Source organism: Canis lupus, chromosome 3 (assembly GCF_048164855.1).
Source record: "Canis lupus baileyi chromosome 3, mCanLup2.hap1, whole genome shotgun sequence".
NCBI lineage: Eukaryota > Metazoa > Chordata > Mammalia > Carnivora > Canidae > Canis > Canis lupus.
The window spans coordinates 57330467-57352163 of NC_132840.1; the positions used below are offsets into that span (position 1 = coordinate 57330467).

The 21697-nt window shown below is 59.0% G+C and overlaps 1 protein-coding gene across 11 annotated transcripts in view; it reads left to right on the plus strand.

Moving 5' to 3' along the window:
- The window catches only part of MINK1 (misshapen like kinase 1), a 42054-nt gene that overhangs the window by 17294 nt on the left and 3063 nt on the right, over positions 1-21697 (plus strand). The window contains exons 2-27 of one of the 11 annotated variants that reach the window (XM_072821490.1): positions 5774-5866; positions 8822-8887; positions 11126-11182; positions 11266-11391; positions 13058-13168; positions 13508-13598; positions 13997-14127; positions 14250-14304; positions 14446-14524; positions 14741-14916; positions 15298-15367; positions 15504-15714; positions 17085-17198; positions 17634-17720; positions 17900-18115; positions 18354-18527; positions 18849-19109; positions 19487-19572; positions 19732-19842; positions 19975-20084; positions 20218-20306; positions 20513-20536; positions 20660-20820; positions 21073-21175; positions 21257-21394; positions 21546-21654. In XM_072821490.1, coding sequence (XP_072677591.1) covers positions 11168-11182; positions 11266-11391; positions 13058-13168; positions 13508-13598; positions 13997-14127; positions 14250-14304; positions 14446-14524; positions 14741-14916; positions 15298-15367; positions 15504-15714; positions 17085-17198; positions 17634-17720; positions 17900-18115; positions 18354-18527; positions 18849-19109; positions 19487-19572; positions 19732-19842; positions 19975-20084; positions 20218-20306; positions 20513-20536; positions 20660-20820; positions 21073-21175; positions 21257-21394; positions 21546-21654 — 2848 coding nt within the window. In that variant the 5' untranslated portion in view covers positions 5774-5866; positions 8822-8887; positions 11126-11167. The remainder of the gene's footprint in view (positions 1-5773; positions 5867-8821; positions 8888-11125; positions 11183-11265; positions 11392-13057; positions 13169-13507; positions 13599-13996; positions 14128-14249; positions 14305-14445; positions 14525-14740; positions 14917-15297; positions 15368-15503; positions 15715-17084; positions 17199-17633; positions 17721-17899; positions 18116-18353; positions 18528-18848; positions 19110-19486; positions 19573-19731; positions 19843-19974; positions 20085-20217; positions 20307-20512; positions 20537-20659; positions 20821-21072; positions 21176-21256; positions 21395-21545; positions 21655-21697) is intronic. The other 10 variants (XM_072821483.1, XM_072821484.1, XM_072821486.1 and 7 more) reach the window with 10 other exon arrangements.

Below are 21697 nucleotides of genomic sequence, written 5' to 3' on the forward strand. Positions count from 1 at the left end.
TGGGGTTGGCACTGGGGCTGAGGGCAGATCTGAAGCTGCACGTGCCTCTGTTTTAGCACTTAGGTGCCAGGGCTGTGGGGGTGGCTCTGTGACCATTGCCCAGTTCCTGGGAGTGAGGGCTCCTCCCCAGCCTGGGTCCTGGTGCCACAGGGCCTTTGCCCCTCTTCCTCTCTGGGTGGGCCTGTGGAGTCACAGGATGAGCTCGGGCTAACAGGCCTCTTGTCTTTCTCTGGGAGGCCGCAGGACCTGGCCCAGTCTCAGCCCCAGGTGAACAGAGGCTCCCTGGGCCCTGGCAGCCTGCTCTTCCTGGCCCGAGAGGTGTGCAGCTCTCATTGGGTCCCTCTGTGGACCAGAGGTCCTCCCTCTGCGCCTAGAGCCCCTTCCCTGTCTGTGTGTCTCCCACAGGTTCCCTGGTGAACCTGTCTCCTGGCAGTGGGGACGTGGCCCCCTCACCCCCAAGGCCCCGCCTCCTGTCCAGGGCTGGAGGGCACATCTGAGCCCAGGTTATGGCCGAGGGACCTGCCAGGACACATCCCAGTGAATAATCAGGGCTGGGCCTGCCGCGCAGGACAGACCAGCCCTCCCCCATCTCTTTCCCAGGGACTTGCGGCCCTTCGCCAGGCCTTACTGTTCTCTTTATTTCTGCCGCTGGAAAGCCTCCTAGAGTTGCTTGGGAATTCTGAGTGGATGGACCCTTCCTGCTTTGGCTCAGTTGGAGGAGCATGTGGCTCTTGATCTGAGGTTATGAGTTGAAGCCTCATGTTGGGCATAGAGCTTACTTTTAAAAAGTAAAATCTTAAAAAAGACCCACGGGTCAGCAGAAGAGGAGGGGGTGTGTTGTCCCGTCCTGCCTTCTTGTCCCGCCGCGGCCTGATGCCTCACTGATGCCTCACGTTGCAGCACAGGTGACTCGTCCACATGTTCGTTCTCTCCTCTCCGTGTTGGTGTCTAACTTAGAAGCTCCTAGAAGGCAGAGCCAGGTTTAGAGAGGCATTGTTTGACAGGCACTTAAAACAGCTGTGGCTAATATTGTTAGCAACTGTGTGTCCTTAAAGCCCTTCATGGACCCCCTACGGCTCGCGGGTTTTATCTGCAGGCAGAGTGGATGCCGAGGAAGTGGCGTCCACCTGTGGGCACGGCGATCTGAAGGCCACTGGAGGACAGGCCCGGACACCAGCATCAACCGTGCCAGGTCTGGGCCTCTTACAAGAATTGTCACTCCCACCCTAGGGTGCTGGCAGCCCTTTGCCTGTTCGGTCACCTGCCCCTCTTCCCCTAGACCACTCTGGGACTCTGGAGCCCTCCTGTCTGTTTGTAGGTCCCTGCCCCTGTCACTTACCCCCACCCTGGCCCTCTGTTCCTTGAACCCAGTCTTCCGTGACTGCCCCTGCCCCCTACCACACCGCAGTCTCTGGGCCGGATGGTGAACCCCGCCAGTGTGTTTCTTTTGGGAGGTGGTCCCAGCCTTCATACGTACAGAACCTAACGTTTGTCCCACCGCTGCATGAAACGGCTCTAGGTTCTGGGGGACAGGAAGGAAAGTGCCAGCTGGCGCTGGGCCCCCAGGCCCCGACTGGTGGCCTTGCTGGTTATCAGAGTTCCATTCGGTCCCGATTTAGGAGCTTGGGCGAGCCTGGGGTGCGCCTGGAGAGCCCACAGCGCAGGGGACAAGGAGCCAAGGCCAGTGTGCACCCAGGTCTGTCCTGGCCAACTGAGTGGGTACAAAGGGATGAGTGGGTACCCTGAGAAGGATCCAGGCACCGGGCTCCACTGTAGCTTACTGATGTTTGTCGGGCCCCCGGCCTGTGCCCAGTGCTGGGCGGCGGGGGGGTGAAGGTGGGAGGGTCCTAGAGCCAAAGGCAGTGCTTCCAGGGCATGTGGGGCCTTGCTGGGGTCACTGACTCCGGTGACCTCTTTAAAGGGGGATGTAAGGGACACCTGGGTGGCTCTGTCATTTGAGCATTGGACTCTTGATTTCGGCTCAGGTCATGATGTCAAGGTCCTGGATGGAGCCTTGGGTCCTGCTCCACACTCAGTGGGTACTCTGCTGGAGAATCTCTCTCTCTCCCTCTGCCCCCTACACCCCTGCTGTAGGTGCTCTCTCTTTCAAGGAAAAAAAAAAAAAGAAAAGCCAGGTTTTAAGACAGAGGAAGAGAGTGTGATGGGACTGCTCCCTCAGTTCTGTGCCCTTGGGTGCCTCCTGGCCGGGCTGCTGCCTCTTCTGCCTCCAGCCCTTTATCCCTGGGCCTCTGGCATGAAGCTTCCCTTGCTGCATCTGGCCTGCCGGTCACGCGTTAGGTCACCAGCATCCAAGTCTCTCCCATGCACTCACGTGGGCCTGGTGCTGGAAGGAAACAGGTCAAGGGGCTGTGGTCCCTGGGGAGTGGTGTCCCGAGTGTGCAGGTGGCAGCAGTGCCTGCGTGCAGCCCCCATGAAGTGGCGGGGGCGGGGCACAGCACCCCATACCCTGGCTGTGCCACAGTGACCTCCCTGAGGCAGCGACCTCCCCAAGGCTTCGGGTGCCTATCTCCCATCCTGTGCATCAGTCACAGATTCTAGCGCTTGTATGACGCCCTCCGCTGCTTCCCTGTGCACTGAAAACTCTGAGGTTGGAATGTATGGGGAATGGGGGCGTGAGAAGTGCTTAGGTACAGAGGCTCTCGGGAGTGACACAGCAGTACGGACTGTCCCTTTCCCTGCACCACAAAAGTACAGTTGACCCTTAACCACCACGGTGTTGGGGGCACGCGTGCCCCACCCGGTCAGAAGCCTGCAGGCAACTCCTCCCAGAGAGCCTAGCTGCAGCAGCCACTGACTGCACACCCCCGGAGCACAAGCAGAGGGGCGGCTGCATTCCTACACTGTGATTCACTGCCGTGTCCTGAGCTTCACGGCCCCTGGCATAACGTGGGGTGGGAGCACACGGCCCTTAGGTGGCAGCTGCCTAGGGCGTGGCCTGCAGCATTTGCAGGCATGGGGTGAGTGCTGGGGAGGTTTTCTTACCTTGTTGAAAGGGAATCCGGAGAAATTAAGTGACTCGTTCCCAAACACACAGCCTGTTAACCACAGAGCCAGGAGATGGAATCCAAGTTCCCTAACTCTTAATCACTCAAGTGTTATATTTTATAATTTTCTGTGTTTGGTTCAGGACTCTTTCAAATGTGTTAATAGACCGAAAGCACTCTGAGGGTTCCCTTCCATGTTCCTAGGGTCGCTTGCCTAGCACGGAGACTGTCACTAATCAGAGTAATTTATTAAGTGCTGTGGGAAGTTCTCTTAGGCTTATTTTTCTTTTTTACATTTTTCTGGATTTTAAATTTTTAAAATTTATTTATTTATTTGAAAGATTTTGTTTATTCATGAGACACACACAGAGAGGCAGAGACACAGGCAGAGGGAGAAGCAGGCTCCCTGCAGGGATCCCAGTGCGATACTCGATTCCAGGATCACGACCTGAGCCCAAGGCGCACAGTCACCCGCAGAGCCACCCAGGCATCCCCATGTGGCCTTTTGATCAGCTTCTTTCACTTCCCATGTTTTCCAGGTTCATCCGTGTTGTAGTGAGTATCAGTGCTCCCTATTCTTTCATTGCCAAATAATACTGTCATATGGATACATCACATTTATCCGTCCATCAGTTGGTGGACGTTGGGGTTACTGCTACTCCAGCTGTCGTGAGTAAAGCTGCTGTGAATGCTGCATGTACGGATTTCTTTTGTGCACATGTGCTTTCAGTCCTTCCGGTCGTGTACTTGTGGGGTCGTGTGATAACTCTTTGTTTACATTTTGAGGAACTGCCACGCTGTTTCCCAGAGTGGCTGCACCATTTTACATTCCCACCAGCAGCGTATGAGGGTTCCATGTCCCTGCCAGTACCTGTTGTTGTCTGTCCTTGTGATCATAGCCGTCTCAGCAGCTGTGAAGTGCTATCTTGTGTGGTTTGGGTTCGAATGTCTCTTGTGACTGAAGTCAGTCTTTTCGTGTGCTTCTTGGGCACTATATATCCTTGGAGAAATGTCTATTCAGATCCTTTGCCCATTTTTTAATTGGCTTATTTGTCCTTTTATCGTTATTCTTAGGGAGTCCTTTTTATATTCTGGATACAAGTCCCTTTCCAGATATAACTCCCTTATCTGATATAACATAAAATATTTTTTCTCATTATGTGACCTTTTCACTTTCCTGCTGGTGTCCTCCGAAGCACAAAAGTTTTAAATTTTTAGGAAATCCAACTTATGTGTTTTTTTTCTTTTTTGGTGTATGCTTTTGGTGTTATTTGTTAAGAAACCATTGCCTGGGGCAGCACTGGTGGCCCAGTGGTTTAGCGCCGCCTTCAGCCTGGGGCGTGACCCTGGAGACCCGGGATCAAGATCCACATCATCGGGTCCCTGCATGGAGCCTGCTTCTCCCTCTGCCTGTGTCTCTGCCTCTCTCTCTCTCTCAATCTGTGTCTGTCATGAATAAATGGGTAAAATCTTAAAAAAAAAAGAAAGAAAGAAACCATTGCCTGCCTGATCCAAGGTAGTGAAGATTTACTCCTGTGTTTTAAGATTTCCATGGCTTTAGGGGGCAGGAGAAAAAATATTTCTATGATTTTAGAGCTTACATTTTTAGGTCTGTGATTCATTTTAAGTTAAAATTTTTATGGTATCAGGTAGGAATCCAGCTTCATTCTTTTGCATGTGGATGCTCAAGTTGTCCCAGCACCATTTGTTGAAAAGACTATTGCAGGGCATGTTGGTGGCTCAGTCAGTGAAGTGTCTGCCTTGGGCTCAGGTCATGATCTCAGGGTCCTGGGATTGAGCCCCACATGGGACTCCCTGCTTGGCAGGTAGTATGTTTCTCTCTCACCCTGCTCATGTTCTCTCTTCTCTCTCTCTCTCTTTCAAATAAATAAAGTCTTAAAAAAATAAAGAAGAAAAGAAAAGATTATTGAGTGCCTTGATAGTCTTGTTGAAAATCACTTGACCACAAGTTTAAGAGTTAAATTTTAGATTCTCAATTTTAGTCCATTGATCTGTGTGTCTGTCATTACGCTGTATCTATCTTGATGACTGTAGCTTTGTTGTAAGTTTGACGTCAGAAAGTGTGAATCCTCCAACTTTGTTCTTCTTTTTCAAGACTGTCTCTGTGGGATCCCTTGCATTTCCATATGACATTAGGATAAACTTGTTAACTTCTGTAAAAATGCTGGGATTTTGATAGAAGTGCAAATCTGTAGCTTTTAGCAGTATTAAGCCTTCTGATCCATGAACATGGGAAATCTTTGTTTACTTGGGTCTTTAACTTATTCCAACAGTGTTCATGTTCAACTCCTCCTTTCCTCTTTCCCTCCTCTTGTTAGTTATCTGTACCCTTGTCCCTGGCCCTCCCCACCTCCCAGCATCTGGCTGGACAAGAACCGAGCTGCTGACAACAGAGTTTGAGCACCCAGAGGAAGAGCTGGAGACCACTTCTGCAGCATGATCAAGGAGCTGGGCCTGCATGCAGGGTGGGTCAGGGGAGCCAGGACTGCCTCCAGAGGCGCCTGCACACCCCTGGTAAGAGAATGGCCGAGCTCACGGACATGTGAAGCCAGATCCGTGCACAAATCCCACCTGAATCAGGCCCTGTGAATGCTCAGGCCTGTAGGGGAGAAACCCAACCGGGACCGTAGCAGCAGCAGCACGGCTGGAAACCCCGCGGGGGACGTATGCACATGTGTACACTTGAGGCCAAGAAATCCATCCGGCAAGCTTCCCCGGTCCTTGTCGTCTCTTCTTCCCTTCCACAGGCATGAGAGAGCTTCCCGTTTTGAAAACCCTTTGTCCGACCCTGCTGCCATGTCATCTGTTTCCCGTTGCACCTGGCCAGGCTTCGGCACAGGGTACTGTGCCCATAGGCTCCCCTTCCTCCTCGCCTGTACCCCCCCCTGCCCACCCTAGTCGCTGGCCTTCTGCCCCCTGGCCCCCAGCTGTGGTTCCCACATCGGTTCCCAGTGCTGCCCCAAGCTGGGGGCCGGCAGGGCTTTCCTCGGGCCTGTGTGCCCATCTGTCCTGCCATCCATTGTTGAGCACTGGGCTCTTCTGTTTATCCGTCCCTATAGCTCAGCCTGGTTGTCCACTCTCTGTCTTTGTCTCTAGACTCTCGTTTCTAACCTCCTGATGTCTCCCAACATTGCAAAGTCAGCGACCAGACCACAGTGTTGTCCCTGGCCTAGCCCCACCCAGCTTATCGCTCCCCCCCGCAACACACACACACAAGCTCTCACTTTCCTGTGGCCAGCTGACCTTGGACGCAGCCTCCAGAGCGCCCCTCCATCCTGCACTGTCTTCTCCAGGAGCTGGCCTTACGTGCCCTGCCCGGTTTTAGTTCTGTCCCTGAAGCTGTGCAAGGGACCCCTCACCCAGTGCAGCCCCCGCTCTGTGCACCAAAAAGGCCCCAGGCAGTTAGCTGTTCACTCAGGACACAGCTGATGCCCAAGACCCCCTAGGCTCTGCCGGGCAGCCTCCTGGTGCTTGCCTGCTCTGGCACAAAATCCTTGACGGCTGCCTGTCCTCATTGGGGTACTTGGCCTGTAAGTCTCAAGGTCTATCCCGGACCTTCCGTGTTTCTCGTGTGTCACTGAGCTCCCTTTGCGCCTAATTGGGGAGTTGTCACCCAGCTGGTGCTCAATAAATGTTTAACAGTTAATGAAGGAAGAGAAAGTTGCCTGACAGATCTCCCCTGATTAGGGCCTAGGCTGGCCCTGGGTGGGTGTAGACACTCACTCAGAAAGTATTTATTGGGTGGTTAATGATGAGGCAACTTTGAATACCAGACACTGAGGTGTTGGGTCTCTTCTGAGAGCCACAGGGCCCTGCCGGCTTGCACACAGGAGGAAGGGCAGGAGGGTGAACCTGGGCCACAGACAGAGGAGGGGCGAGGATCTAGGGGGGGTGAGGATGAGGAGGGATGAGGACAACGAGGAGGAGTGAGAAGGAAGAGTGGTGAGGACTGAAGAGGGGTGAGGACTGAGGAGGGGCTGCCCAGCATTTAGAGGAAGATAGCAGGAACGGGGATGTTTGGAGGGGAGGAGGGGTAGCGATAGGTGGGGAGCAGGTCCTGCATTGGCCCAGGGTGGGGAGCCCTCTGGAGCTGCTCTGTGCCAGGGGCTGAGCCCCACGATGCCGTCACAGGTTTGCCTGAGGGTTTGCGGCTTTGTCCCCCCCATCGCCCTTCCCTGGAGGCCCTTCCCCGGAGGCACTGGTTTGTGGGTCAGGAAACCGGCTTGGCGCCACCACAGAGCTGCCCCGGAAATGGAGTCTGACCCGAGGCCTGCTTTGCCCGGCACTCCTCGAGGCTCTCCCCTAGCCTCTGAGGAAGAGGCCTGATCGATTGGGTGTGAGGTCACAGAACTAGGCCCGCCCATGTGCGAGGTTAGGCCTCTCCAGTCCATCCTGCTTCCCCATTTGGGCAGAAATCCCCGCCATGAGTCCCGTTCTGTCTCCGACCCCCTGGGAAAGCTCAGTAGATATAAGGAGGGACTTCCCAACAGGCTGAGTTCAGAGGCTCCCCAAGCAGATGAGCCCTTCTGCAGGGGGCAGATGAGAGCCTGTGCAGGCCCCTGGTCATGCCGTCCCCCTGCAGTGACAGTTTCTCCCTTTCCCGTGGGGCCTGCTGTGTTCTCAGCCCCCGGGTAAGGTGGTTATGTCATCATGTTTCGGTTTGGGGGCAGCCTCAGCCGGAACTGAGTGAGCGAGCCCAGCACCAGGAGGCTCGGCCCCGTCCCTCTGGGAGCTGACACCCACCCAAGTGCCCAGTTGGGGTTCGCAGTAACACGTGCCCAGGGGGCTGTGCAGGGAGCGGGGTGTGGTCCGGCCTTCATTTCCCTTGCTGAGAAGTGGGCATAGATACCGTCTTCAGAGGCCTCGCCACTGTCTCCCCACCATCCACCACGTTCACGGCAGCTTCCCTTCGCTGGTGGTGGCCGAGGAGTGGAGAAGGGTTCTTCTGTTTTCCAGAAATCCTATCCTGGTTTTCAGAACCGGGGAGAAAGGAGTTTCAGTTTAGGTACTTCTCAGATGATTGGCCCAGAATTGTTTTTGGTGACGTCCTCACTATGGGTCCCACATGTCCAGCCTGCAGGTGGCTGAAGGAAGGCCTGCCCAGAGAGTGTGGGTGGCCTCCCGCAGCTGCACCTGCTGCCCTGCCCTCGGTCCAGCAGGCAGTGAGCCTCTGTGGAGGCTTTGTCTGCTCCTTCAAGTCTCTTCCTGGCACCTCCTGGCTCCAGAGAGCAGGCACTTACAAGGGCTCCACCCCCACCCCCAGAGGCCCTCTCTCTGTCCCCTGCTCTCCTGCCCTGGGTCTCAGGAGGATTGGGGAAGAAGCAGGAAAGGGCCAGGTGGAGGGCGCTTCTGGATTTCTAACCTCCTGCTAGCTTTCCTCACCCGTGCTTTTAAAAAACCATCACAGTGATGATTATCTTTTATTACACACTCTCTATGCCAGGCACCGCCTGGAGCTCATTATGGCTATCGCGTCATTTACAGTTGACCCCAGCTCCAGAGGCATGCACTGGACACCCACATTTTGCAGATGAGGGTGCAGCTGCTCAGGGTTCGGCATATGGGATCAGGGGCAAGTGTGGAAGGCCAGCTAGGCTCTGGCCGCTGTCATCTCTTCCCCTTCTTCTGACTTCTCCAGAAGCACAGCTGGCCGTCTGGTTCCCTGCAGCCCCCTTGTGATACACCTGTGCTCACTCATCTGACTGAATCCCTCTCTCCGCTCCCTGGTCACATTGTCCTGTTCTCCAGCCCTGACACCTTGTTCTTTCTACCTCCTGCCCCTTCCCTCCCCGCAGGACCCTGCTGGAATCTTCGAGCTGGTGGAAGTGGTCGGCAATGGAACTTACGGACAGGTGTACAAGGTGAGGCGCTAATGGTGCAGGAGCGTGGCGCTCCTCCATGGGGTCCCTTAGGACATGGGTGGCGGGTAGTGGGCCCTAGGTCTGGGGACTTTGAGGGGTGCTGGGAGAGGAGGAGGGAGGGTAAAAGCAATGCAGGAAGAAGGCCCAAGAAGTGGGGTGTTCTTGCTGGCCTGTGTGCTGAGTCTCAATGAGTCCTGAGTGCAGCAGGTGTAGGCCTGGGGCCTGGTGGATGTGGGGAGGAGCGCAGGGGGCGGTGGTGTGTCTGTGTGTGTGTGTGTGTGTGTGTGTGTGTGTGTGTGTGTGTGTATGCATGTTTATGTGCATGTGTTGGGGCTCACCTGAGAGTTCAGAGCAGAGCTCAGGCCCCGGTTCAGCTTTGGCTCCTTCCAAGACCACAGTGAGACCCAGCCTCAGGTTGGTGGAGTCCCAGGACCTCTTGCAGAAGGGAAGTGGTTTTCTAGAACTCCCACTGCTGGCCTCCAGCAGGCCTTGCTCTGGGGGCTACCCCTCTCCTCCCCACAGGAGCACTTCCCCAATGCTTGTCTCTGTACCCTGGCCAGCCCAGCCCGACCACAGGTCACATGTGGAGAGGGAGGCAGCTGGGCAGAGAGGGGGCAGAGAGATGTTCCAAGTACATGCTGCCCCAGAGCTGGAGGGCCCCAGGGCACACCTGCCCTCTTGGTCTCCCAACTTGATGCTAAGGTTTTCCATAAGTCTCTGCAATCTCAGGGGCTGCTTCCTGGGTCACTGGGACCCCCATGTAAGCTCTGGGGGACAGGCATCCCCTCCCCCATTCACCCATCACCAGCCTGGTCGTTGCCATGGAAATAGTAGCTCTGTTCTCCTGTTTCTCTGGGCTTGGGGTCTCAAGTGACTGCTGAGGATAATGATCTGGGATCTCTGCTCCCCTTCTCTGCTTCCCTCTCCCCCAGGAAGCCTGGACTTCCTTGACCAGGGCTGGGATGGTTCCTGGAGGAATGTCAGAAGGATAGGGGGTGGATGAGGGATGCCAGGGATGTACCCTAGAAGTTACTTCCCGTTAGCACCGGGGATGGGGCATTGCCAGGCCAGTCAGCCTTCTGTGTTTCCCAGAGGTCCCTAAAATCCCAACTCTATCTTTATTCTGTCCTGCCAATGATAATAGAAAGCCTTGGAGGGGGATCCCTGGGTGGTGCAGCGGTTTAGCGCTTGCCTTTGGCCCAGGGCGCGATCCTGGAGACCCCGGATCGAATCCCACGTCGGGCTCCCAGTGCATGGAGCCTGCTTCTCCCTCTGTCTATGTCTCTGCCTCTCTCTCTCTCTCTGTGTGACTATCATAAATTAAAAAAAAAAAAAAAGAGGGATCCCTGGGTGGCGCAGTGGTTTAGCGCCTGCCTTTGGCCCAGGGCGCGATCCTGGAGACCCGGGATCAAATCCCACGTCAGGCTCCTGGTGCATGGAGCCTGCTTCTCCCTCTGCCTGTGTCTCTGCCTCTCTCTCTCTCTCTCTCTGTGACTATCATAAATAAATAAAAATTAAAAATAAAAAATAAAAAATAAAAAAATAAAAAAATAATAAAAAAAAAAAGAAAGAAAGAAAGCAAGCAAGCAAGCCTTGGAGGGGGACAGTTCTGGGAAAGGCTTCCTGACTGGGGCAGGCCGGGGCCGGAATGCAGGAGGCAGTTTGTCTGGCATAGAAGGTGCCAGAGAGGCAGAGCCCCTCCTCCAGCTGCTCCCAGCTCCCTCCAGTGGGGAAGGATCTCCTTTACTTCCTTCTCAGCTTCCAAACTGTGGGAAGTCCAGAACAGAAGTGACTCTGCCGTGTGTCCCTAAGCTGTTTTAGGGGAGGAGACCCTTCATCTTTTTTTTTTTTTTTTTTTTAGTATTTTATTTATTTATTCATGAGAGACAGAGATACAGGCAGAGAGAGAAGCAGGCTTCCTGCGGGGAACCCAATGCAGGACTCTATCCCAGGATCCTGGGGTCACGCCCTGAGCTGAAGGCAGATGCTCAACTACTGAGCCACCCAGGCATCCCAGAAACCCTTCATCTTTATTCAGCTTAGCACTTGGACTCCAGGCTCTATAGTTGTTCTTGGAAGCCTGTGCCCGTCCCTGTGCCTGACCCATAAGTGAAGTGTCCAGTCGCCACAGGGACACTTTCTAAGACAGAGAAGAGCCAGAAGGTGTGTCCTGCCTCAGAATCAAGCCGTCCCTGGTTGTAGACTCAGACCCTCCACACCTGGCTCTCTGTCTTGCAGGGTCGGCACGTCAAGACTGGGCAGCTGGCTGCCATCAAGGTCATGGATGTCACGGAGGTAGGGAGCAATGAGGGCAGAGGGCGGGGCAGGGCCCTGAGGAGGGCTGGGGGCTCTTGGGCTCACTCCTCCCATGTCCCCAGGATGAGGAGGAAGAGATCAAACAGGAGATCAACATGTTGAAGAAATATTCTCACCACCGTAACATCGCCACCTACTATGGGGCCTTCATAAAGAAGAGCCCCCCCGGGAATGACGACCAGCTCTGGGTGAGTGGTCCCCACTTCCCTGTGTCCAGGCTCCCTCACAAGTCCCCTGCCTCTGGATGCACAGCGCCTCGTGACTCACGTGGAGTGCCCACATGCTGTGGCCTCTGTTTGGGTGGCCAAGGTGGCCTGGGCTTTGCCTACGCCTCTGTCCTGACCAGGAGCTTACACTGTGCGTGACACACAGTGAGTGACAGCATAACCCTCGCACGTGCTGGGAAAGGTAGTGAGCCCGTTGGTCCTGCCTTCACGCAAAACCGCGGGGGAGCCATGTCCCCAAATCCCTGTGCATGGTGTGGCAGGGCTCGGAGGCTCCTGGTGGAGTGCACACCCTTCCAGATAATCTGTCTAACCCAAACTCGCTGTGGCTCCTTTGGGCCTCCACCAGATTCTCTCCTGGCCCAGAACATTCCTGAGAGACCTTGCCCTCCCAGGCCTGGGCTCGTTCCCAGCCTCGCCCCTTCTGCTACACGGCCCAGCCCCCAGCCCCCAGGAAGAGAGCTTAGGGTGCGTGGTGGCCGTGGTGGTGGGCTTGGGGCTCATTCTAGGTCTTCCCTCCTACCAGTTGCCAGACAGGTACTTACTGAGTGCCTTCTGTGTACCCTGCTTCCAAGGCATTCAAACACACTATACCCAAAGCAAGGGGGGCAACACTCCACTGGGGTCTACCTGCCAGCTGTGTGTGAGTGGGCGATCACGGGGACCAGAGGCTAGCTGCTTGACTGGGCACCTGTCCTTCCCTCCACCCCCTCTCCTGGGCTTGTTGGAGGGAGAGCCCTGGGCATAGATGCACAACAGGCAGTCTCCATATCACTTGTTGAATGTACACACATCCCCTCCAGCCTTTTTCTGCATCAGATGTGGCTTTTGTGCAGTGAAACACCTGGACGGGCCTCCCAATCCCCGGGGCGCTGACGTGGCCACGGCCTCTGCAGGTCCCACTGGGATCTCCACAGGTTCCCTCCTGTAGCCCCCTGGCCAGGCGCGCTGCTTTGCCTACAGCAGGCCTGGAGAGTTGCAGGTTCTTAGTCTCTTTCTTGCCTCTGGGCTAGGCCTTGGCCAACTTCTTTGCTGTGAAGGGCCTGGTGGTAGGTGTCGGGGGTCTGTAGACCCTATAGTCTCTGCCACAGCTCCTCACCCTGGCTGCTGAGCCATGAGAGCAGCCATATACGCCCTGCATACATGAACGGAGATAGGAATGTCACTGTGTCCCAGAAGCCTTTGTTTAGGACTCTGAGACTTGAAATTTTTATGATCCATATTTTGATTTTTTTCAACCATTTAAAAATGTAAAAAACACATTTATTAGTTCCCTGGCCAAAGTTTGCCAACCCACACTCCAGGGCAGCAGTTCTTGTTTCAGGGTGAAGGGTGCCCAGGGGGACCTGACAAAAGCATGTCCCCCCCCCCGAGGGAAATGCGTGCATGCCCATCATTCTGGCTACAGTTTCCAGGGTTCCCAGGGCGCCTTCTTGGGATCCGTCGGCCCTGCCTGCCCTGTTGCCGCTGCATGGCCTCCTCTCCCTGGCTCAGGGAGCTCCTTGGCTTCCACAAGGAGTGTCCCCTGGTCTGCACACCATTTGTGCCCTCCTCTGGGGGGGTGGGGTGGCTGGCAGGGGCGGAAGGCCCTGCCTGATGGATGCTCCCCTTTCTTTCCCTGGTGCCGTAGCTGGTGATGGAGTTCTGTGGGGCTGGCTCCGTGACAGACCTAGTGAAGAACACAAAGGGGAATGCCCTGAAGGAGGACTGTATCGCCTACATTTGCAGGGAGATTCTCCGGGTGAGCGCCCACTTCCCCCTGCTCCAGGCCAGGCCTGCCTGCGGGAGGGAGGCCGCGGAGGGAGGCCGCAGCCGTGTCGTCTTCGCAGGCATCAGCGGCGCTGGGCGGGTAGGGTAGACACGGAGTCCCAGCTCTGGAGAACCATCATGGCGCCTCCGCTGCCTCACAGCTGCCCTGCCGGCACAAGGAGACCTCCAGGGACTGCTGCTCTCAGGACAGTCCCCTTGGATGCAGCCTGTGCCTGGGCTCCTGGATGGGGAGGGGCCGCCTCTTCGGCCCAGCCTGGTCGGCCCCTCTTCGCGGCTCACGTCCACACACTCCCGTGCCCTCCTGCCCCAGGGTCTGGCCCATCTCCATGCCCACAAGGTGATCCATCGAGACATCAAAGGGCAGAACGTGCTGCTGACAGAGAACGCCGAGGTCAAGCTAGGTACGCACGTGGGGCCTCTGACCTCCAGGACTTAGTGTGAGGCCCCTCATTCCCCCTGCTGGCTCATGTCACCTGCCTGGAGGCTGGGAGTCTTGCTCCTGCCCTGAGAGGCCTTGCCCCTTGCTGGAAATCACTCCAGAAGTTTCCTTTGCTCCCTGCATGACCCAGATACCTCTGGGGAGGTGGGACGTTTCGGCTCCTCCTGCCTGTCCCTTGGCCCTCGCCCATTGGTTTTCCCCCAAGACACAGGGAGATTAGGTGAGGCTCTTCGGGATGCTGATGGGGTGGAAGGGGTGCCAGGGAAAGTCTGGGTGCTGCCCTTGGGGCACATGCAGGTGGGGGCCAGGATAGAACAGATGCGGCCCTCTGTTAGGACCCCTCCCTCTGTGTCTTCCCAGTGGACTTTGGGGTGAGTGCTCAGCTGGACCGCACTGTGGGCAGGCGGAACACTTTCATCGGGACCCCCTACTGGATGGCCCCAGAGGTCATCGCCTGTGATGAGAACCCCGATGCCACCTATGACTACAGGGTACGGAGTGAGGGATGGGGTGGGGTGGGGTGGGGGGGCATCCCTGAAGAAGCCCAGGGGGTGGGGTGAGGAGGGCTGTCATGAACATGCCCCTGTCCCTCCTCCCCCCCCCCCCTCTGCAGAGTGACATTTGGTCTCTAGGAATCACAGCCATCGAGATGGCAGAGGGGGCCCCCCGTAAGTGAGGAGTCTGGGCATGGAGGGAGCCCCAGAGGGGCTGTGGGGGGCGGGCATGGGTCTGGGGAGGTCACAGTGGGCAGGGCTCCTTCAGACTCTGTGGCTGTGAGAGGGACTCATGGTGTCCCTCCCGTGTGCCAGCTCTGTGTGACATGCACCCCATGCGAGCCCTCTTCCTCATCCCACGGAACCCACCCCCCAGACTCAAGTCCAAGAAATGGTAGGTCTCTGGGGGTTTCATGTCTAGAAAGGAAGGTCTTCGGACCAGGCCTCCCACCTTAACCCCTGTGTCCAACGGTCTGTGCCACCGAGGGGTGGGGGCTGGCCGGTGGTGGGACGTGGAGATGGCTCTCAGATGGGTGATCCCTGTCTAGCGCCTATGACCCTGCCCCCCCCCCCCCCGGACCCTCCCAGCGTGAGCCCCCTTCACTTCCAGGTCTAAGAAGTTCACTGACTTCATTGACACGTGTCTTATCAAGACCTACTTGAGCCGCCCACCTACAGAGCAGCTGCTCAAGTTCCCCTTCATCCGGGACCAGCCCACAGAGCGGCAGGTCCGCATCCAGCTCAAGGACCACATCGACCGCTCCCGCAAGAAGCGAGGCGAGAAAGGTTGGTGCGGAGCAGAAGCAGGAGCCAGAGCAAGGTGGCAGGGCTCTGAGGTGGTACCTCTGCCCGGCTCCTTCCCCCACCCCCCACCTGCCTTGGCTCCGGGGCTGCTTCCCCTCCACTCCCCCACCATCCCAGGCAGCCTGTCCAGTGAAGGTCCCCCCCTTCCCTCCTGACAAGCTCCATGGTGAGCCGGGGGCCCGGTGTAGTGCTTGTGCGTGGTCTGCCACGCCTTGCCCGCTGTGGGGTCTGGCCCCTGGTTGTCTCAGCCCATGTTCCAAGGGTGGAGGGGCCAGGCTGGGTGGTTTATCCACATGGAAGCTTCCCTAGCCCGGGTGGGCTCTGGTGCACTGGGGGAGGAACAGCAGTGACCTCCCCCTACAGAGGAGACGGAGTACGAGTACAGCGGCAGTGAGGAGGAGGATGACAGCCATGGAGAGGAGGGCGAGCCCAGGTGGGCCCTGGGGCTGGGTGGTGGGCACAGGGCTGTGCAGAACCACCCCCGAGTGCCCGGTGGTGGTGGTGGGGCAGACCTGCAGGGGTGGACCAGGCCTTGACCCGCCCTGTGTTGTGCTGCCCACTGGGCACAGCTCTATCATGAACGTGCCGGGGGAATCCACACTGCGCCGGGAGTTCCTGCGGCTGCAGCAGGAGAACAAGAGCAACTCTGAGGCTTTGAAGCAGCAGCAGCAGCTGCAGCAGCAGCAGCAACGAGACCCTGAGGCACACATCAAGCATCTCCTGCACCAGCGCCAGCGCCGCATTGAGGAGCAGAAGGAGGAGCGGCGGCGCGTGGAGGAGGTGGGGTCGCCTTGGGGGGGCCTGGGCCACTCGCCCTCTCACCACCCTGTCCTGGCTCTGTCATTGGTTCCCTTGGCCGCCCAAACAGAGGGAGCATGCGCAGGCTCCCCAGCCTCTCAGACCTCTGGCCAACCTTGTGTGGGTGGTGTCAGCCCTCCACACAGGGGCCGCCTTCCCCACATAGAGGATGGTCCCTGCCCTGCACGGAGCCCCCCACTCCTGTCTGTCCTGTAGGCAGTTACCTCAGGGGTCAGGGAGCTAGGGCTCCGCACACACTCCAGAGCCCCATGCTTTTGCTCCCAGCAGCAGTCTGGTCCCATCGGGAAGCTCCTTCTAAAGATCCTGCTTTTATTTCCAGTGGTTTGGGCATAGATTAGCTGGAAAATAGTCTGGTCCCTGGCCCAATTAGAGGTGGGTGGGAGAAGTACCTTTCAAATAATAGAGAATCTTTTAAATACCAGGGTTGTTAACTAAATCACCACTGTAGAAAGCATGCATCTGTATCCATAGGTACTGAGATGCATTTGTTCCTCAGGAGGGACATGGTGAGGGAGGAGAGGGTATGAAAATGGCCTTAAATGTTGGGGCTTTTGTTGAAACAATGACATGATTTCAAAGTTCAAGGAGAGCCAGACTTCAAATTGCTCAGGGATGCCAGAGTGGCTCAGCAGTTGAGCATCTGCCTTCAGCTCAGGGCGTGATGATGGAGTCCCCGTCGGACTCCTTGCAAGGAGCCTGCTTCTCCCTCTGCCTGTGTCTCTGCCTCTCTCTCAGTGTCTCTCATGAGTGAATAAAATCTTAAAAAGGTAAAGAAAATTGGCTCAGGCACTGGAGATCCCGGTGTGCTGCCCTCCAGGCAGCCCCGTACTCCCTGCAGAGCCGAGGCTGCCCTGCCCAAGAGCCAGGCACAGAGGCCATGTGCCACCGTGTCCCGGGGAGCAGGCCTGCCCTGCCCTCCTCGCGGGGACAGGCAGGGCTCCGTGAGCCAGCCCCCTGTCCCTATCGCCCTTCACCCCTCTCTACCCCTCTCGGTCGGTACACTCTGACCAGGCCCGGCCTGGATGGCTTCTATGCGGGCGCCTGCTGCCCTCTTGTGGCCGGACGGCGTCCCTGCGGCCCGCTGTGCGCCCCGTGGCGGCCTGGGTCGCTTGCTTGGTGGAGGAGCTGATGGACGGGAGGCTTCGAGGTGGCCCCCCAGGGGCAGCAGGGGCCCCAGGCGGGGGTCCCGTGCACAGCTGCCGCGGGTCAGGGAGAGCCGCTGTAGTGGGAGGGGCCGCCCGCGCTGTCCAGTAGGGCTCCCCTCACCGCTGGCGCCAGAGGCCGGCTGTGCTGGCGTTGGCGCTGAGAGGGAGCGGTCTTCTCCCCGACAGCAACAGCGGCGGGAGCGGGAGCAGCGGAAGCTGCAGGAGAAGGAGCAGCAGCGCCTGGAGGACCGGCAGGCCCTGCGGCGGGAGGAGGAGAGGCGGCAGGCCGAGCGGGAGCAGGTACAGCGCCCCCAGCACTCACCGGGCTCACCCCTTCCCAGCCCGCCTCCCCTCTGCTCCTGCCGCCTGCCTCTCCTGCACCCCACGCCCTTCCCCGTCTTCCCTTCCCCGAGATTCCTCCTATCTTTCCAGCTTCACTCTCTCTCTGTTTTTTCCCACCCTCACCCCCACCCTGGCTCCTACCCTCCTGTCTCTGTGCCTTCATTCCCCATCTCTCTGCCTGGCCTTGACTCCTCTGCCCGCCCCTTCCCTCTCGGGCCCTGCACCTTGGCCCCCTCATCACTTGCCCTCTGGGGGCTCATCCCACCCCACCTGTCCTCTCTGATTCTCCCCGCTCTCCTCTTCATCCTCGCCCAACTGCTCCTGTCCTGCCCATGCCGCCGCATCCCCCCCTGCCCGCCTCTCCCCCTGCCCTCTGCCCCCCCTGCCCCCCAGGAGTATATTCGTCACAGGCTAGAGGAGGAGCAGCGGCAGCTCGAGATCCTCCAGCAACAGCTGCTCCAGGAACAGGCCCTGCTGCTGGTAACGGGGTCCCCGACCTCCTCTGGGAAGAAGCGGATTCAGAGCCTCTGTGCTGGAGTGGGAAGGGGGTCCGGCCAGGCGTCTGGGGCAGAGCCCTATGCCACGGGCAGCTGGACAGAGGGCCCTCCTGCTCCGGCTCTGGGCTCCGCTGAGCCCGCTCTCCCTACCCTTGGGCCCAGGAGTACAAGCGGAAGCAGCTGGAGGAGCAGCGGCAGTCCGAGCGGCTCCAGAGGCAGCTGCAGCAGGAGCACGCCTACCTCAAGTCCCTGCAGCAGCAGCAGCAGCAGCAGCAGCAGCAGAAGCAGCAGCAACCGGGCTTGCCCACCGATAGGAAGCCGCTATACCACTACGGCCGGGGCAGCAGTCCCGCTGACAAGCCTGCTTGGGCACGAGAGGTAGGTTGGCTCCTCCCTGGCTCCTCCCTTCCTCTCGGGACCAGGACCAGGAAGGGGGAACCTGGCATGGGCCATGGGCCTGAGGGCAGAGCGTGCAGGATGGGGGGGCATGGAGCCCTGGCAGACCCGGGAAGGGGGGACCTGGCATGGGCCATGGGCAGAGCGTGCAGGATGGGGGAGGCATGCTCTGAGCATGGGGAAGCACAGCTGGCCTGTTGGGCACCCTGTCATGCCACAGGTTGAGGAGAGGACGAGGATGAACAAGCAGCAGAACTCCCCCTTGGCCAAGACCAAGCCAAGCAGCACAGGGCCTGAGCCCCCCCTTCCCCAGGCCGCCCCCGGGCCTCCGGGCCCCCTTTCCCAAACTCCGCCTATGCAGAGGCCGGTGGAGCCCCAGGAGGGACCGCACAAGGTGAGCCTCTCCCCGTTCCCGTGTTAACACACTGATGCGGGAGCTTCTCTCTGCATGGCTGCAGCATGGCTGTATATACGCGCGCACGTGCATCTCTTAGCTGGGAATCGTGGATCTCGGGGTACGGGGGCAGATAGCACCTGCCGGCTGCTGCATGTATCTGGTGAGGTCTCACCTGTACTCAGGCTGCCAGAGCCCCTTCCTGATAGACAGTTGGAAGCCAGAGGCCTCCCTTGCCCCTTCCTCCCAGCCAGGCCCCCGCTCGCGGGTGGGGATGTGCCACAAAGCAGGCAGCCCACCCTCCCTGGTCTTTCCCTGCAGAGCCTGGTGGCACACCGGGTCCCACTGAAGCCATATGCAGCGCCTGTACCCCGATCCCAGTCCCTGCAGGACCAGCCCACCCGAAACCTGGCTGCCTTCCCAGCCTCCCATGAGCCTGACCCTGCTGTCCCCACGCCCACCACCACGCCCAGCGCCCGAGGAGCCGTCATCCGCCAGAATTCAGATCCCACCTCCGAAGGGCCTGGCCCCGGCCCAAACCCCCCAGCCTGGGTCCGGCCGGATACTGAGGCCCCCCCCAAGGTAAGGGCCCTGTGCAGAACCAGGAGAGAGGTGAGAAGTGGGAAGGAAAAGGTGGAGATGGGGGGGGAGGCCCTGTTCTGCCCTGGGCCCTGTTCTGCCTCCACTCTGGTGGGAGGGCGGGAGGGTGGGCTGCCTGCCCTGGGACCTTGTCCCTGCTGTTGGGGGCAAGGGAGGGAGCAGATGCGGCCAGGTGTTGGAAGCCCCAGACTTGTTGGGTTGGCATCCCAGCTTCATGACTCTGGAAAACTCGTGAGCTCCCCTAACTTCAGTCTGCTTGTCTGAGAGAGCCAGGAAAATACTTGCCAGGGTGGAGGCCAGGATGCGCACATGTGAGGAGCGCCCAGGGAGGGCGGCGCTGACCCCTCCTCCCCCCACAGGTGCCTCAGAGGACCTCCTCCATTGCTGCCGCGCTCAACACCAGTGGGGCCGGAGGGGCCCGGCCCACTCAGGCTGTCCGCGCCAGGTAGTGCCCGGGTGGAGCTGCACGGTGGCCCTGGGGTGGGGGGCGGGGGTGCACAGGGGAGGTCGCCAGGTATACCCGCTTAGGGGTGGGCCAGCCCCACACCCATCACCTCAGTGCCCCCTGCCCCGCCCCCCCGGCACCCCTGTGCTCCCTCCACAGACCTCGCAGCAACTCCGCCTGGCAAATCTATCTGCAAAGGCGGGCAGAGCGGGGCACCCCCAAGTCTCCAGGGCCCCCCGCTCAGCCCCCTGGCCCGCCCAACGCCTGTAGGTAATGGAGTTGCCCACCACTCACGCCCACCCTCACTACTGCCACCTGCTGCCCCTGGTGGTGTCCCCCTCTGCAGTGCGGCTCAGGCCCCGACAGGAGCCCCTGTTCTGACCTGCCTCTGCTCTCCTGCAGCAACCCGGATCTCAGGAGGAGCGACCCCAGCTGGGAGCGGCCGGAAGGTGCCCTCCCCGCTCACGGGCACCTGCCCCAGGCTGGCTCGCTGGAGCGGAACCGTGTAGGAGGTATGCCACAGACTGCTCAGCTGGTCTCCAGCCCTATCCCAGTCGATGGACCCTTCCCTGGGGGCAGCTGGCTGGGGCTCACAGTGGTGACTGGGACTCAATGACCCCCCTTCTCCCACCCTCCCCGATCCAGCCTCCTCCAAACTGGATAGTTCCCCAGTGCTCTCCCCTGGGAACAAAGCCAAGCCTGATGACCACCGCTCACGGCCAGGCCGGCCCGCAGTAAGTCATCGGTGGCAGCTTTGGCCCTGCCTGCCCCTGGGTGGGGGCTTGGGGCCTCAGAGCCCCCAGGAGCCCAGGGCGGTGCTGGGAGGGCCCCCTCCATCCTTGTGCGAAGGGGTTGCGGGCTGCACTTTTGGGCTACTGACCTTTCTTCACCTCTTTCCTGCTTCTCTTGGCTGCCCTTCCACCCTTGCGGCCCCTCCCAGAGCTATAAGCGTGCCATCGGTGAGGTCAGTGAGAAGGCCTGCCTGGGAGCCCCCTGTCGCTTGCCCTTTCTCCTCTGGCACCCATCATACTTGCTCCTCCTTCCCTTCCCCCTTTCTCACGCCTCCCTCCCCACCCCCTCCCCACAGGATTTCGTGCTGTTGAAGGAGCGAGCCCTGGACGATGCCCCACGGCCACCCAAGAAGGCCATGGATTACTCGTCCTCCAGTGAGGAGGTGGAGAGCAGTGAAGATGAGGATGAAAGCAACGGCGAGCCCTCAGAGGGGAGCAGAGACCCCCCTGGGGCCCGGTATGGGGGTGCCTGGGGATGGGCAGGGCTCCCCCTCTTCTAGGCTGGGGTCCTTGGCTATTGCTGTTGGTCGGTTTCCCTTCCCCTTCTTTAGAGAAGGGGGTCTGGGCTGGTGGCCCCATCTGTCTCCCACGGCCTTGTCAGCTAGAGGGGCCTGTGCCGAGTGGAGGGGAGAGCACTGGTCCTCCCTGTGTCTGCCAAGGGCTGACAAGCAGGGCTTGAGACTGACGGCCCCCCCCTCTCCCGTGGCAGCGACGGGGACACGGACAGCGTCAGCACCATGGTGGTCCACGACGTGGAAGAGATAGCTGGGACCCAGACCCCCTATGGGGGTGGCACCATGGTAGTCCAGCGCGTGAGTGCCCCCACCTTCTTCCAAGCACCTGCTGTGCCCCCTCCTTGCCCGGCACTGGCTCCCCTCCCTCTGTTCCCTTAGACTCCTGAAGAGGAGCGCAGCCTGCTGCATGCAGACAGCAATGGCTACACAAACCTGCCAGATGTCGTCCAGCCCAGCCACTCACCCACCGAGAGCGGCAAAGGTCAAAGCCCCCCATCTAAGGATGGAGGTAGTGATGTAAGTAGACAGTGCAGACCCTGATGTGTGGGGCAGCGGGCAGGGGCGCTGGGGGGCGCACAGCAGGGTCGAGACGGCCAGGGTTTGGGGAGGAGTGGGCAGCCCGCGGCTGGGTCTCGGGGTTTGCCTGACTGCTGCCCCACCCCCACAGTACCAGTCTCGTGGGCTGGTAAAGGCCCCTGGCAAGAGCTCATTCACGATGTTTGTGGACCTAGGGATCTACCAGCCTGGAGGCAGTGGGGATACCATCCCCATCACAGGTGAGGACAGGAGGACAGGGTGCCATGGGGCCTGGGGAAGGGC